Source organism: Microtus oregoni, unplaced genomic scaffold (assembly GCF_018167655.1).
Source record: "Microtus oregoni isolate MIOR12 unplaced genomic scaffold, Mior012 000072F_ref0000427, whole genome shotgun sequence".
Classification (NCBI taxonomy): Eukaryota; Metazoa; Chordata; class Mammalia; order Rodentia; family Cricetidae; genus Microtus; species Microtus oregoni.
Window position 1 is genome coordinate 2,697,176 of NW_024543979.1, and position 17,390 is coordinate 2,714,565.

At 42.0% G+C, this 17,390-nt stretch overlaps 1 protein-coding gene across 6 annotated transcripts in view; it reads right to left on the reverse strand.

Moving 5' to 3' along the window:
• Nucleotides 1-17,390, reverse strand: part of Wdfy3 (WD repeat and FYVE domain containing 3) — a 248,977-nt gene that overhangs the window by 150,304 nt on the left and 81,283 nt on the right. For all 6 annotated transcript variants that reach the window (XM_041642101.1, XM_041642100.1, XM_041642098.1 and 3 more), the window contains one exon: nucleotides 4,347-4,557. In XM_041642101.1, the coding sequence (XP_041498035.1) occupies nucleotides 4,347-4,526 (180 nt within the window). In that variant the 5' untranslated portion in view covers nucleotides 4,527-4,557. The remainder of the gene's footprint in view (nucleotides 1-4,346; nucleotides 4,558-17,390) is intronic.

A 17,390-nucleotide genomic window follows, 5' to 3' on the forward strand; every position in this document is an offset into this window, starting at 1 on the left:
GTCTATCTATATATGTGTGTGCCTCTGTATATGTCAGTGTATGTCTGTATGTATCTCTGTGTGTGTGTGTGTGTGTGTGTTGGGGGGGGAGATGACACAGACATATGCCAGGTATCACTTAAGAGTTCACACTGAGAGCTGAGTGTGAACTGGACAGGTAGCTCAGGGTAGACCACTAGAAGGCTCTGAGTTCCAACCCAAGGAACTGCACTAAAAGCTGAGAGCCATTCTTGCAGCTGTTTTAGACATTGGTGCTCCCTGGAAATGTTCATAGTCTGAAAGAATCATGTTGAGCTAACCATAGCCACGATTTTCTTTTTAAGCCAACTATGAAGCAGTAAAACAGCAAGCACACTCTACAACTGGTTCCAATATAACCGACGACTTTCTGAACAGGGCTTGATTCATAGCCAATTGCAGCTCCCATTTTAAAAATGGCTGCTTTCACCACTGTCCTGTCTCTCCTTGTGTTCATGCTACCATCTCCTCCTGCATGGTTCTTGCTCCTTCCTCTTCACACTGCTATCCTGAAAAGGTCAGCTCTCTTCAGTTCCCTACTCAGTTCACTTCAGACTCACAAAGGACCCTTCCACCAATGAGAGCAGGAATCTAAGGTCACCGAGCAAGACCTTAGCCAACACTAGCAGACCCTATTCACCCAGCAAAATCTGTCTCCCAGATGAGCTCAGCAGCCTTCTCCTGCCCAGTGCTTACTCACCCAGCCGTAATTCCACACTATGTTCTCTCCTCCTTTGATCTAATTGTACACTATCTTTGAAAATTTACAAATTTCTCCCTTCATGAGTTTTTTTTTTCTTTTTTTATGAGCAAGACTGAGTCTTTGTAATCTTCAAAACCAGCAAACTTCAGTAAACGTACCAAACTAACTCTCCCTGTGTGCTGGCTGATTTTTGCCTGCTGGATACAAACTATGGTCATCTGGAAAGAGGAACCCTCAGCTGAGGAGCTGTCCCCATCCGAGTGGTTGATGAACAAGTCTGATATGGAAGGGCCCAGCCCACCGCGGGTGGTGCCACCGCTGGGCAGGTGGGCTTGGATTGCATAAGAAAGCAGTCTGAGCAAGCCAGTGAGCGCCACATTATGGTTCCTCTCTCTGTTCCTGTGTGAGTTTGTACAGATTTCCTCAATGACTGACTTGTGATCTAGACATAGAAATCTTTTGCTTCTCTAGCAAGACTCAGCAAGCCCTTGCCAGACTGTCAGCACCTCTGCTGTCCAGACTCTGATTCTTCCTTACAAAAACTCCCTAACATTGCACATCTTGTTACAGCAACACCAGATTAAGAGAATGTCTACCAATTTCTTTTGTTATATTTCTTTCAAATTTATCAAAGCCTGGTGTGTTTTTTCCATGCCCTATTCAACTCCTCAACTCACCGCCTCATAGTTCCACCAGGCACTATTAGATTAGGTCACCCTAGTTAGCCTCTGAGCACACTTGGAGAGTGATGTGGGAGTGATTTTTTTCTAATCTGTTGCTTTCATTGGTTAATTAATAAAAAAACTGCCTTGGCCCATTTGATAGGCCAACCCTTAGGTGGGTGGAGTAAACAGAACAAAATGCTGGGAAAAGAAAGCTGAGTCAGACAGTTGCCATGATTCTCCCACCAGACACAGACACAGGTTAAGATCTTCCCTGGTAAGCCACCTCGTGGGCGACACAAATTATTAAAAATGGGTTAGATCAACATGTAAGAGCTAGCCAATAAGAGGCTGGAACTAATGGGCCAGGCAATGTTTAAAACAATACAGTTTCCGTGTAATTATTTTGGGTAAAGCTAGTCGGGTGGCGGGACGCAGCCCGCCATTCATATTACAACAGAGTGGCACCCAACCTAGTAACTAAATCCACTTAAAAACCTGAGAGGAGAGCTGTCTAGTTAGGTCAGTCTCTGGGCACAATGTGAGGGCTGTCTCGTTAGGTTAGTCTCTGGGCACAATGTGAGAGCTGTCTGGTTAGGTTAGTCTCTGGGCACAATGTGAGGGCTGTCTGGTTAGGTTAGTCTCCGGGCACACTGTGAGGGCTGTCTTGGTAGGCTAACCTCTGCGCACACTGTGAGGGCTCTCTGGGTAGGCTAACCTCTGGGCATGTCTGAGAGGGATTATCTAGTTTATATTAACTGAGGTAGAAGACTCACTTTAACTGAGAGGCACATGGGAAAGTGATCTGAACATTGAGTATTCATTACCCTTTGCTTCCTGCCTGTGGATACCATGTGACCCGCTGCCCCTATCTGCCACCATGTCTTCCTCACCATGACAGCCTGTGACTTCAGATTGTGATCCAAAGTGAACCCTAAGTTACACTGATCACGAATGTCACCACAGTAATAAGAAAAGCTCTCATTTTACAGCCCAGAAAAGGAAGAGGATTGCCCTCTGCAGTCAAACAACTGAAGCTGGCACAGTGTAGACAAGGACAGGGAGTGGGATGGAAAACTGAGAGATTGGGTGGAAGTCTGTGTATGGAATAGGAACTATTCCTCATCTCACAGTGTGGCTTTAAGGGCACACTAGCTGTCCTGCTGACAAAGACCCCTGCCTTCTGAGAGAGCAGCATTCAGGAAATAATCCCTATAGGGATTGTTAGGAATTTTCCTAACATGAGCTCTCTGCCGACGCAAAAATCCCAATCAAGCCAAATCACAACAAGCCAAATTAAAAATATCCAGGTTTAATGGGATTCCTGCACTATCGGGTGGTCCTGAGGGGGAATCAGGAAGCAGTGGGCTGTCTTGAGCCTTCTCCAGGGAGGGGTCAAGGCTTAGTGGGCATAGGAAAGGAGCACAGGTCTCTGGTCTTTGGAGGCCAAAGGTATGACATCTCAACTACACAAGCTAGGTAACTCAGCCACATCCTCGGACCACAAGGTCCTGCTTCTCTACGTTCGTAATTTCCAAGGTATTTTCAGTGTCTCATCCTTAAATATCAGCACGATTAGGAGAAAAGAACAATTTCCAGAAGATAAGTTTCAGAGAAAATGATACAGAAATGGAGAAAGATTAGTGAGTCAGAAACTCAGGAGGGAGGAGAGGACATGAGATAAGAGTGGGAGAGAGCGAGAGAGCAAGAAGAGCTGGAGTAGAGGGGATGGAAGGAGAGATAGGGGACATGTGTTAGAGGGATGGGGCAGAGGGAAGAAGGAATGAGAGAGAGGGAGCAAAAAGGGAGAAGAGCCAGAAACAGGGTAGAAAAAGGAGTCAGAAGGGGATGGGGAGAGAAAGAGAAAGAGGTTGGTGAGGATGGAGGAGAAAGAAACGATTATGACATTAGGGAACAAGTCTGAACTATCGAAAGAACAAAAGCGATGTACCCCAAGATTCACCTTTGCGTTACAGCGACCCTTCAACCAGTGGCCAGTGGCTGAGAACAGTTAGGCACGACTACACAAAGATGGAGAGAGTTAGGTGTGTGAAGCAGCAGGATTGCCTATGCTGTGGTTGGGAGGAGCAGGAAGAGAATTCTCCTTTCTTAGGAGGAAGTCCATTAGAAAGGGGAATGGGGAGGAGCAGGGAAAGCTCGGATTTAAGAACTTCAGGGGCAGCTACATCTGGTGGACAGCAGCAGGATCTCCAAGACTGCCGAGCCGCTAGTTGTCTCAGGCTACACACTGCAACCCTGAGCAACACCAAAATGTCATGTTAAAAAGCCCCAACAACATCGCTGCATGCGAGAAGAGAAATACATGAAAGGACCAAGTCTCCTTCGTTCACCATAGCCAATAACTCTCCGCTTACGGCAGGTGTCAGAAAGCCAGCTGACCAATGCTAACTGTGATGCCTTTTTCTCTAAGATGCTCTGACGAAGTAGCTCTGGAAGGCTGGCTGGAACTCGCTCTGTAGACCATGCCTGTCTGGAACCCACAGAGATCCGCCTACCTCTGCACCCTGAGTGCCGGGGTTAAAGGCCGCACCACAGTGTCCTTATGTGACCATTTGGAAGCATACAAAGGGCTTGGCAATCACACAAGAGAATAACGCAATGAAAACTGACAATCTCCCCCCTTCTGAAACTGAGCAAGTGCCCGCCGTTTCTACCCCAGGGCTGAGACTAAGTCAGCACAGTGTACTCTGCCAGCATCAGCCTCTCTCATTATAGAAATGTAGAGCGAAACCAAACCAAAGAGTGGGTATCACTCTTTAGGCCTCAAACCTGCAGTCAGCTCTGTCTCCCAGGTGTGACTACACGTGTGCTCACCTGGCTTACAGAAAATTAAAAAATGAAACAAGACACATGCTGTCATCTATCCGTGATTTTCTGCCAATATTAAGATTTCCACAGCACCAGCAGTCCTGGAAGGACCGTGTTCGGCCAGCTGGACTCACCCTATTGAACACGGGCAGCATCATGTACAGCTTTTCTTCCTGTTCTTTCTGAGTCATGTGCCTCGGAGGATGGCACAGCTCGCTGAAGAGGCGGCGGAGGTGCATCAGGCCCAAGGCGTTGTCCTGCGGACTGCACTCCTCCTGCCGAGGCCGCCCCATGATCCTCTTCACCATGTTCATCTTGGCTGGTGGATGAAGCACACTTCTGTTTCTGTAGGAACATGTCAAGACACGGGCAGTCAGCATGGCCGGCCTTGCCTCGGGTCAGCAAACCTATGAGAACTTTAACCGTCTGCAGACTGTTCAGCGTCTGTCTGACTGCTTTAAATGCAGAGCTACAGCTGAGAAACCTCCCAGAACAGCTTTATGGACCGGCAACCTCAACCTCCTACTGGTTCCCAATGTATATAGGATATGATGGGGCAAGTCAAAACTGCCTGCCATTCAGTTAGCATCAAGTTCAAACTGTAAGAAGAGGATCACAAACCTTACTGCTATGAGGCTTAACAGTCAAGTATATATGGTGACCCCCAAACTCAAAACATCTAAAATAAAGCCCAAAAGAAGCGAACTCCACAAACTTTCTAGTTTTAATTTAAAAATGCTTGGACATGAAGGATTTTGAGCATGTGATGAACAATTTGTTAGTCTGAAAATACATAAATTAGATGGAATCATATCTCTTAAGTGTTTAAATATAGAAAGACTGATCATAGAACTAAAGACCACTTTTGTGAACTGTGGATGGAAACCTTTGTGACGTCTTGTTAGTTTGTTACAGTGATAGACATTTTCTAAGAGAAGCAGCAGAGGAGCCAATGGACTGGGCGGGGCCGCGCATGTTAAGGATGCATGAGTGCGCATGTGCGGTTATGGAGTGCGCACCCCTCACTGTACCCGCAATCAGTGAACTACTCAACAGGTTCAAGTACACAAGGACTCAATCACAGGTTCAGAAAGCGCCAACAGCTGTTTGGTTACTTCTGATTGTGCCGGGAATTAGCCAATCTCAGACACAAAAACAGGAAATCTAACAAAGGAACCAGGAAGGCTGGGAGAACATTAGGATAAGGCCAATCTGAATGAAATGCAGTTTGTTTTCAGTCTGTTATAAAGTAGTCATGGCCTGCTTTGATTTTCGCTATGAGGTCACATGAACTAGCATGCTACCCCTTAAGAAATGAAAGGCCGCATCTAAGCAGGGGTCTCACCTACCATGGGTCAACGACTTAGACCTTTGAGAATGAGGATCTGACCAGAAGTATGCTGCCCTTGGGGAATGTGTGCAGGCTTCCAACTGCACACACTATCTCCCCTAAGACAGGAGAGTCTGAGGAGCACCTCCGAGATGAGAGGCACCTCCTAGATAAAGGGGCACCTCCCAGATGAGGGGTACTTCCCAGCTGAGGGGCGCCTCCCAGCTGAAGAGGCACCTTCCCAATAAGGGATGTCTCTCAGACGAGGGGCACTTCCTAGATGAGGGGTAGCCATGCTACCTAGATTTCTAGCTCTGGCAATGCTAGGTGTGTGGAGTGGCTACCATAATCATATATTCTCAAGAGCCTCATTGTGGTAAAGAGTACCTGAACATACAAAAGGCCAAAAACATTTAACTACAACGTAACAAAAATGAGCCCAGTTCAATGCTGTCCAATATATTCATTTTTGGAAAATACAACTCAAGTCTGCCAAATGTTAATAAAAGGATTTCAGCAAATATATTCAAGAAGCCTATTAATGTGGTAGTATTTTACAGTCCTAAAAATCTCTAAATCAGAAATAGAATTGGAAGTGAACAGTAAGCACACATACTGGGTGGCTCACAACTGCCTATAACTCCAATTCCAGGGGATCCAGTGCCCTCTTCTGGCCTCTGTAGGTACCTACACACATGTGGGGCACATAAAACCACACAGGAGTGTGCACACATACACAGAACGATAAATAAGTCTTGTAAACAAACAACCCAGGGTAAAGCTCCTTGATTATAACCCTTATTATGCATGTCTAACACTGATTTCACAATTCAGTGCTGCCCCTATGGTCACATGGCTGACTATTAGATGACCAGTATGCTGTAGCCATGCCCAACAGCTCCTCCATCCACCCCCATCACCCTACTCTCTGACCTTGCTGTGTGGCATGTAACTGGCAACATGCAGTATGTGCACTTGCACAGCCACCTGAATTCACACTTCACAGTGCACTCAAGGTCCAGCCACAGTGTTTGCAAATGACAAGCTTTATGTGCTCAGATAATATTCCACTGGCTATACGCTCACATCACTCTTCTTAATCCATTTATATATTGTCTAGTTACTGTTCTATTTCTGTAAAGGGACAACAGGATCAAGCCAACTTATAAAGAAGGCATTTAATTTGGGGCTTGTAAGCAAGTGTTAGTCTATGATCACCATGATAGGGAGGACAGCAACAGGCAGAGATGACAGCGGACCAGTAGCTAAGAGCTTATATCTTACCCATAAGATGGAGGCAGAGAGACAGAGAGGGAGAGAGAGAGAGAGAGAGAGAGAGAGAGAGAGAGAGAGAGCCTGGCATGGGCTTTTGAAACCTCAAAGTCCACTTCCAATGACACCTACTCCAACAATACTTCTTTAAGTTTCTAACTATCCATCTGAGAACCTCTGGGGGCCATTCTCATTCAAACCACACCAATAAGCATGTAGGTTGTTTCTACATCTTGGCGATTGTGAATAAACTCTATGGCAAGAATGGGAATAGAGGTATCTGAGATCAATTTCCCTTCAGCATCTAGAAGAGGATTCTGGGTCGTGTGTAGCTCTAATTATAGCACTTTAAAAAGCCGCTACACTGTTTTCTGTAATGGCTGTATGTGTACGCCTACCAACAGTGTACAAAGGTTGTATCAGTATATATGCCTACAGTGTACAAAGGCTGTATCAGTGTGCATGCCTGCCAACAGTGTACAAAGGCTGTATCAGTAAACATGCCTACTGACAGTGTAAAAAAGGCTGTATCAGTAAACATGCCTACCGATGGTGTACAAAGGCTGTATCAGTATATATGCCTACAGTGTACAAAGGCTGTTATCAGTAAACATGCCCACCGATGGTGTACAAAGGCTGTATCAGTAAGCATGCCCACTGATGGTGTACAAAGGCGGTCTTTTCCTACCTGGCCACCATCTATCATTGAGGTAACAGTCAGGTCGTATAACAGCTACAGGCAGCTCCTAGTGTGGGTCTGTATATCCCCAGTGCCTAGTGATGCTTCACATGTCTGCACTCACTGCAATGTCTTCTTTTGAGAAGTATTTTTCCAGATCATTGACAGTTTTTAATGGGTTATTTTAAGTTGTTGGAATTTTCTCTATATGTGGAATCTTAACTTCTAACAGATACGGGTGCTGCAGGTATTTCCTTCTGCCTATAGGTTGCCTCTTGAACGTTTCCTTTGCAGTGTAGAACGGTTCACATCTAATGCAATCTCCCCTAATTGCTCTTGTTGGCTATATTTTTAGTGTCAAGTCCAACAATATATTGCTTAAACCAATAGCAAGAAGCTTTCACTTGCTTTTCTCTAGTAGTTTCTGGTTTCCAGTCTGAGCTATTTTGACTTGGTTCTTACATACCCTGTAAAGTAAGAATATCATCTCAGTTTTCTGCATTTGGGTGCTGTACTGGCTGGTTTTGTGTGTCAACTTGACACAAGCTAGAGTCATCAGAGAGGAAGGAACCTCAGTTGAGAAAATGCCTCAGTGAGATCCAGCTGTGAGGTATTTTCTCAATTAGTGACCAATGGGGAGAGCCCAGGCCATGGTGGGTGTTGCCATCACTGGGCTGCTGGTCCTGAGCAAGCTATGAGAAACAAGTCAGTAAGCAGCTCCCCTCCATGGCCTCTGCATCAGCTCCTGCCTCCAGGTTCCTGCCAGTTTGAGATCTTACCCTGACTTCTACCCTAAGACAGGTACCCAGTTCCCCCACCCCATGTACTACAGGGCTTGCCTTTGTCCATTGTGTTCTGTTCTGGATACATTAGCTGGAGAGTTCACTTATAAATTCATGGACTTATTTCTCTCTATCTTGCTCTGTTCCACTGATCTAACAGTTAAAGTGACTACAGACTTGGAAACAGGAAGAATGAAGCCTCCGGTTTTGCTCTTTTTTCTTCTTCAAGACTGCTATAAATTGTGACTATCTCTAGGGTCATGGGAATCTTAAGATTTTTGTTTTGTTTTTACTTCAGACAAGAACAGATCCTGTCACATTGAGGATTAGCCTCCAACTTCCTGCCTGAATTAGACGTCTAGTGTGTGCCGTCGCCCTCACTTGGCGTTGATACTGTTTATTTGGGTTGTTTATTCATTTGTAGTTTTGTAAAGAGGGTCATTTCGATTTAGATAGGGGCTGAACTGATTCTACAGGCATGTGAATTTTTACATTAATTCAACTAATCCATGAACACAGAATCTGCTTTCACCTTGTCTGCTCTTCCTCCTGTTGGGGTTTAATAGTTTCAGTGTAGAAGTCTCTTATTTAGGTGTGGTTCTATGAATTACATCACTTTTGCTGCCACTGCAAATGTAGCTGTTTTCTCTAATGAATTCCACTAGGAGACAATGAATCACTCATATTGCCACAGTGGGCAAAATAAGGCTGGAGGGAATCCACTCCAGTCTTCGAGCTCTGCTCGTGTTCTGATCACGGGCTTACCACTAATTTACTAATTTATCATAAACAAATCTTGGAAATTGTGAGCTGAATGTTTATTTAACATGAAGGGATGGTCAGAATCTGAAATTTTTCTTAGAGATAAATTAATAAATTTTCATTTAGTTATGTTAAAAATAAGGCTACAACAGTAGTATAGAACTCTTGCCCCAGCACCCAGAGGCCTGGGCAAGGGGGCCTGACAGAAACCAAACACAATACTTCATGCTGAGAAAGCAATGGAGTAAAGAGCAGGAACCCACAGAGCACCAGGAGAGGTTAAAGCTCTTAAACCTCTGGGTCTGAGTTTCTTTCATCTGTGACATCTTTCCTCACAGCCTTGTGGTCCTTTCCTCAATCATGAAGCTTCATTCCTTTATACAACTTTAAAAATTGTTTAATCAAGTAAAAAAGTAATATAAATCCTTAAGAATGTAAGAGACTTGATATATATCTATATCTCTATCATCCATCTATCTATCTATCTATCTATCTATCTATCTATCTACATATATCCATTCTCTCTTTCGCACACAAACAGACGCAGAGGGACAGGGACAGACATGGATATAATCAATTTCCCCAACGTATGTTCAGGAAAATTTTTACATGGTTTGGTTTTGGGATACGGGGCCTTGCTATTATAGTGTGATCAACGCCACACAGCCTCACAGTAAACTCATGACAAGCCTCCGGTCTGAACCTCCTAAGAGCTGAGATTATAGGCCTGTGCCACCAAGATCAACTGAAGAACAGAATTATAAGGCAGAAAATTAGAGAAATATGAAAAATACACAATGGGAGGATAATTATATTCAGAATTATATTAAGGGGAAATATGAACAGATTTATTTTATTACGAAGATTGTGCTTAATAGGCTTTCCAACAGAAATCCTAATTTTTTTCCAACAAGGAAGAAGTGTCTGTCCTGCCAAGAGGAGGGCGTTTAGGCATCAGCAGGATAATGCCCCTAATTTGTACAGCACTCCTTGATCCAACCCGTGTTAATTCCTGAAAATCACTTTACACTCCCCCAGATCCTTCTAAAGGATTTTCATTATTTAAGCTACAGAAGCACACAGACCAAGGGAACCCTTTAAATACACGTGTGCAGTCACCAGCTGCTCCCAGAAGCTTGGCTAAAAACTTCAAACAGCTTTGCTAAGTTACCCTTCATCTTATGAGAAAAAAAAAAACAAAAAAAAAAAAAACAAAAAAAAAAAACAGCAGCTTCATCTAGGACCTGCAGGTCCTCAGGCGCGTCCACTTTTTGATTTTCTAGAAAAAAAAAAAAAAACAGGTTTTTCTTACACTCGAAGAACAAAGGGTAAAACTTGGATGCTACAAGCCGCATGTGAGCTTGCGGTTTAAGGTGAAGTAGGAAGCAGCTCAGACACAGCAGAAGCAGACGGTTAAAAGTCTATGTTGAAATGTAAACTAAATTAACAGGAGATAGCAATCACTGGTTATTAATGTAGCTTAATGTAAATGGACTCAACTCACCTATAAAAAGTCACAGGCTAACAGATTGGATACGAAAACAGAATCCATCCTTTTTATGCATATAAGAAACACATCTCAACCTCAAAAACAGACATCGTCTCAGAGTAATGGGTTGGGGAAAAATATATACCAATCAAATGGACCTAAGAAACAAGCGGCTGTAGCTATCCTAATATCCAACAAAATAGACTTCAAGCTAAAATCAGTCAAGAAAGACAAAAAAGGTCATTTCATATTAGTCACAGGAAAAATCCATCAAGAGGAAATTTCAGTACTGAACATTTATGCCCCAAATACAAAAGCACCCTCATATGTGAAAGAAACACTTCTAAAGCTTAAATCATACATCAAACTCCACACACTAATAATGGGAGACTTCAACACTCCCCTCTCACCACTGGATAGATCAGTCAGACAAAAAAATGAACGGAGAAATAAGAGAACTAACAGATGTTATGACTCAAATGGACTTAACAGACATCTACAGAATATTCCATCCAAACAGAAAAGAATATACCTTCTTCTCAGCACCTCATGGAACCTTCTCAAAAATTGACCACATACTTGGTAACAAACCTCAACAAATACAAAAAAAAAAAAAATGGAATAACCCAATGTACCTTATCAAGTCACCATGGTTTAAAACTAGAAGTCAACAGCAATACTAATTCCAGAAAACTCACAAACACATGGAAATTAAACAATGCTCACCTGATTCATCAATGAGTCAAGGAAGAAATAAAGGGAGAAATTAAAGATTTCCTAAAATTCAATGAAAATGAACAACATACCCAAATTTATGGGACACAATGAAAGTAGTGTTAAGAGGAAAGTTCATAGCACTAAATGCCTACATAAAGAAGCTGGAAAATCCCACACTAGTGAATTAACAGAACATTTGAAAACTTCAGAACAAAAAGAAGCAAACTCACCTAAGAGAACTAGATGGCAGGAAATAATCAAATTGAGAGCTGAAATCAACAAAATAGAAACAAAGAAAACAATTCAAAGAATTAATGAGACAAAGAGTTGGTTCTCCGTTCTTCGAGAAAATCAACAAAACAGACAAACCTTTATCCAAACTAACCAAAAGACAGAGACTATCCAAATTAACAAAACCAGAAATGAAAAGGGGGACTATAACAACAGACATGGAGGAAATACAGAAAATCATCAGGTCATATTTCAAAAACTTGTTATTCCACAAATTTGGAAAACTTAAAGGAAATGGACAACTTTCTGGATAAATATCACTTACCAAAATTAAATTAAGACCAGATAAGCAAATCAAACAGACCAGTAATTGCTGAGGAAATAGAAACAGTCATCAAAGGTCTCCCAACCAAAAAAAGCCCAGGACCAGATGGTTTCAGTTCAGAATTCTACAAGATTTTCAAAGAAGAACTAATACCAATACTCCTCAAATTATTCCACATAATAGAAACAGAAGAAACATGGCCAAATTCTTTCTATGAGGCTACAATTACTCTGATACCCACACCACAGAAAGACATTACTAAGAAAGAGAATTACAGACCAATCTCACTCATGAACATTGATATAAAAATACTCAATAAAAATCGAATCCAAGAACACATCAGAACCATCATCCACCATGATCAAGTCAACTTGATCCCAGAGATGCAGGGATGGTTCAACATACGAAAATCTGTCAACATAATCCATCATATAAACAAGCTGAAAAATAAAAACTACATGATCATCTCATTAGAGGCCGAAAAGCTTTTGACAAAATACAACATGCCTTCATGATAAAGGTCTTGGAGAGAGCAGGGATACAAGGAACATACCTAAGCATAATAAAGATAATATACAACAAGCCAAGAGCCAACATCAAACTAAATGGAGAGAAACTCCCAGCAATTCCATTGAAATCGGGAACAAGACAAGGTTGTCCACTCTCTCCATATCTATTCAATATAGTTCTTGAGTTCCTAGCTAGAGCAATAAGACACTAAAAGGAGATAAAGGTGATACAAATCAGAAAAGAAGAAGTCAAACCCTCACCATTTGCTGATGATATAATAGTTTAAATAAGCAATCCCAGAATTTCTACCAAGGAACTTCTACAACTCATAAACACTTTCAGCAATGTAGCAGGATACAAGATTAACTCAAAAAAAAAAAAAATCAGTAGCCCTCCTATACACAGATGATAAAAGGGCTGGGGAAGAAATCAGAAAATCAACACCCTTCACAATAGCCACAAATAGCATAAAATATCTCGGAGTAACTCTAACCAAACAAGTGGAAGACTTGTATGACAAGAACATTAAAATTTGAAGAAAGAAATTGAAGAAGACACCAGAATGTGGAAAGATCTCCCATGCTCTTGGGTAGGCAGAATTAACATATCAAAATGGCAATCTTACCAAAAGCAATCTATAGATTCAAGGCAATGCCCATCAAAATCCCAGCAAAATTCTTCACAAATCTTGAAAGAACGGTACTCATCTTCATATGGAAAAGCAAAAAAACCCAAGATAGCCAAAACAATCCTGTACAATAAAAGAACTTCTGGAGGCATCACAATCCCTGACTTCGAAACTCTACTACAGAGCTACAGTACTGAAAACAGCCTGGTATTGGCATATGAACAGACAGGAGGACCAATGGAACCAAATAGAAGACCCGGATATCAATCCACACATCTTCCAACACCTGGTTTTTGACAAAGAAGCAAAAAATATCAAATGGAAAAAAGAAAGCATATTTAACAAGTGGTGCTGGCATAACTGGGTATCAACATGTAGAAGAATGAAAATAGACCCATATCTATCATCATGCACAAAACTCATGTCCAAATGGATCAAGACCTCAACATAAAGCCAGCCACACTGAACCTTATAGAAGAGAAAGTGGGAAATACACTCGAACACATTGGCACTGGAGACCATTTCCTAAATATAACCCCAGCAGCACAGACAGTGAAAGAAACAATCAATAAATGGGACCTCCTGAAACTGAGAAGCCTCTGTAAAGCAAAAGACATGGTCAACAAGACAAAACGACAGCATACAGGATGGGAAAATATCTTCACTAACCCTACATCAGACAGAAGTCTGATCTCCAAAATATACAAAGAACTCAAGAAATTGGTCATCAAAAGAACACATAATACAATAAAAAAATGGAGTACAGACCTAAACAGAGAACTCTCAACAGAGGAATCTAAAATGGCTAAAAGACACTTAAGGAAATGTTCAACATCCTTAGTCATCAGAGAAATGCAAATCAAAACAACTCTGAGATTCCATCTTACACCTGTAAGAATGGCCAAGATCAAAAACACTGATGACAACTTATGCTGGAGAGGTTGTGGGGAAAAGGGAACACTTCTGCATTGCTGGTGGGAATGCAAGCTGATACATCCCCTTTGGATGTCAGTGTGGCAATTTCTCAGAAAATTAGGAAACAACCTTCCTCAAGTAATACCACTTTTGGGTATATATCCAAAGGATGCTCAATCGTGCCACAAGGACATGTGCTTAACTATGTTAAGAGCAGCTTTGTTTGTCATAGCCAGAACCTGGAAACAACCTACATGCCCCTTGATCGAAGAATGGATAAGAAAAATGTGGTACATTTACACAATGGAGTGCTACACAGCAGAAAAAAATAACGACATCTTGAATTTTGCAGGGAAACAAATGGAGCTAGAAAACATTATTTTGAGTGAGGTAACCCAGACCCAGAAAGACAATTATCACATGTGCTCACTCATAGGTGCTTTTTAAACATAAGGCAAAGAAAACCAGCCTGCAAACCACAATCCCAGAGAACTTAGACAACAATGAGGACACTAAGAGAGACTTACATAGATCTAATTAATCTACATGGGAAATGGAAAAGGACAAGATCTCCTGAGTAAATTGAAAGCATGGGGACCATGAAGGGGGGGGGGGGACAGGGAGGGGAACAGAGAAAAATGTAGTGCTCAATAAAAATCAATTTTAAAAAAGTCTACGTTGGAAACATAGTAGAACCACACTGCTACAAAGTCTAGCATGGAAGATCCAATGGCCAGTGCTTCTGTCACACAGAGATTAAATTCTTGAAGGTGTTGTGGTCACACCTTGAATCCCAGCATTCTGGAGGCAGAAGCAGGTGGATCTTTGTGAGTTCAAGGCTACCCAGGAAGTCAAGGGTTAGGTAGTAAGACCTGTTCAATAGTAGTAGTGGTAATAATAATAATAATAATAATAATAATAAATCAAATTCCTACCTTCTGAAGACTGACATAAAAGTCATATGACAGTCATAAAAGTTTAGCCCAATATGAGATGTACTAAAGCCATCCATCTTTCTTACAAGACAAAATATGTAAGACCCACCCCTTCCCTACCATTTCAAGCTAAACTCAGCACACCTTCAATTCTTTAGATATATATTCAGTGGTGAAAACAAATAAGAGAAACTTAAACCCACCCGAGAACACTCAGCTATGATGGACAGCTCTGAGTGGATACTGTAGGTATCTCCAAGCTTGCATCCTCGCCCACCTGCAGTGAGGGCTCCCACTGGGATTCGCAATCAGGACACCATGACTGGGGAACATCACCCTACTGAAGGTTAGTTGGTATTACTAAATATATAATTGATTACACTATGGAATAAATCCTTGTCAGACCAACAATGGCTAGTGTCCTCGGAGAGCAGGTGTTCATTCTGCCTAGAACAGTTAGAGCTCATTTCCTCTGTAATCCTGCATTACATTCTAGATGTTTCTCCTGAAGCCCAGGTCATTCTGATCAGCTGTAACCCTTCTGCATTCTCGATTTCCCAGAATTCATACCTGGTTAATAGCTATTTCCCGACCCACATGCCTTTAATTCCAGCACTTGGGAGGTCGAGGCCAGCCTGATCTACAAGAGCTAGTTCCAGGACAACTAGGTCTGTTACAGAAAGAAACCCTGTCTCAAAAACCAAAAAAAGAGCTATTTCCCCATTAATTTCTGTTTGTGTGCTAAAGTCCAGGAAATTCTACAGTTCTTCATACTGTGTATATTATTATGATGGGCATGGTGACACAGGCCTTTAATCCCAGCACTCTGGCACCAAGGGGGCAGAGGCAGGCAGATTTCTCAAAAGCCAGCCCCATCTACATAGAGTTTCAAGCTTGCAGGGTTACAAAGAAAGAGTCTGTCTCAAAACCCAAAAGGCATTGTTATAATTTCTTCTATTTATAAATAAAAATAATACATCTAAACACAGGTATAAATGTGAATAAAAGATTAGTAACAAATATAGAAAGAAATGATAAGAACGAAAAGTGAATTCTTCTTTAAAAAAAAAAAAGAACAAATTTATGAGTAAAAATACCCAGAGTTACGACATGCAAGACAGCAGGGACAGGGCTAAAAGAAATATAAACAAAAAATGAAGACAGAAAGAGCTAATAAAAATAATAGGCACAAAATAGATTGTCTAATCAGGGCTTAGTAACTAGAATATCTCTATGGAATTCTTTTAATTAAAAACCCTAAACCTAAGTCAGGTGGAAATGGTGTACACGCCTTTAATCCCAGCACTTGTGAGGCAGATCTTTGTGAGTTCAAGGCCAGCCTGGTCTACAGAGTGAGTCCTAGGACAACAGCCAGGGCTATTACATAGAAAAACCCTGCCTGGAAAAAAACAAAACAAACAAACAAACAAAAAACCCACAAAAAATGAAAACAAACAAAAACCCTAGACCAACACGTACTTAAAATAAAAACATAGAAACCAGCCAAGCCTAGCAGCTCACATCCAAAATTCCAGCACCCAGGAAGCATAAGGATTCTCTGGGCTTCAAAGTGAGAGCCGGTCTCAGTGAACACTACAAATCAACCAATTAAAATAACAAAGTACTGCAGGTAAAAAGAGTGCATCACTATACAGGTATTAAGAACATCAGAAATGCAAATAAAAACAAAGAACAAATATTTGCTCATCAAATTTGACAAAACTAATTAACAAACTACATACTTAGTACAGCAAAAATGGAGACATGCAAACATGGTTGATTAAAATTTAAGCCAGTTGTCTTGGTTAGAGCAACCAGATAGTTCCATGATAGTTCTCAGCTGGGGTTGCATCTTCAAGGATGCTACCGAGAAATACTAAGTCAAAAAGATACCATCAAGGTGCACGTGTTTTTACAACCATTGGGTTATCACGACTTTTAGCAGGGCCTCCATCACAGTCCAGGTGAGTGAGGGCTCATGCTCTCAGCGTGTAGGCACACACCACCACATGAAGGAAAAGGTTGGTAAGTGGTGTGGTGTGCACAGCACTAATTTACAGGTAATTATCAGAGCAAAGAACAAATGACAGGAAAAACTTAAAAGAAAAAGCAAAGCTAAAGTTTATCATACCATGAAAATCTTAAGCAGGATTCTTGCCTTGACAGCGAAACCACTGAATAAACAGGAAAGACTCTCTACTCAGATGGCTGATGTGAAATCTGCTTCACCCCAGAAGCCTGTGGAGCCATGAATGGGTGAAAAACCTCACTGTGACTAGCTGCAGGAGAGTGGCCAGCAGGAAGGAAAAGTTCCAGGTGTGTGGTCTCAGGATGAGCAGACATAAAACTGCCCAGGTTTCAACCCAAGAGTTTCACTCTAGAGAGGGGAGATCCGGGTGTCTGCTTCTGGCAAAGGGTGGGAAGACTTTCTGTAAGAGAAGGTCCCGCCCAGAATACAACCCAAGGGAGGGAAGACCAGCTCTCCAAGAGAAAGCCTTCCCCAGAGAGTTCTCTGGCCTGAGGGAACAGCCATTCCTCAATCCTATCACTCATGCTCCAGGGCTTCAGAAGAAAGGAAAATAAAGGTAAATTCTGAGTGCTGA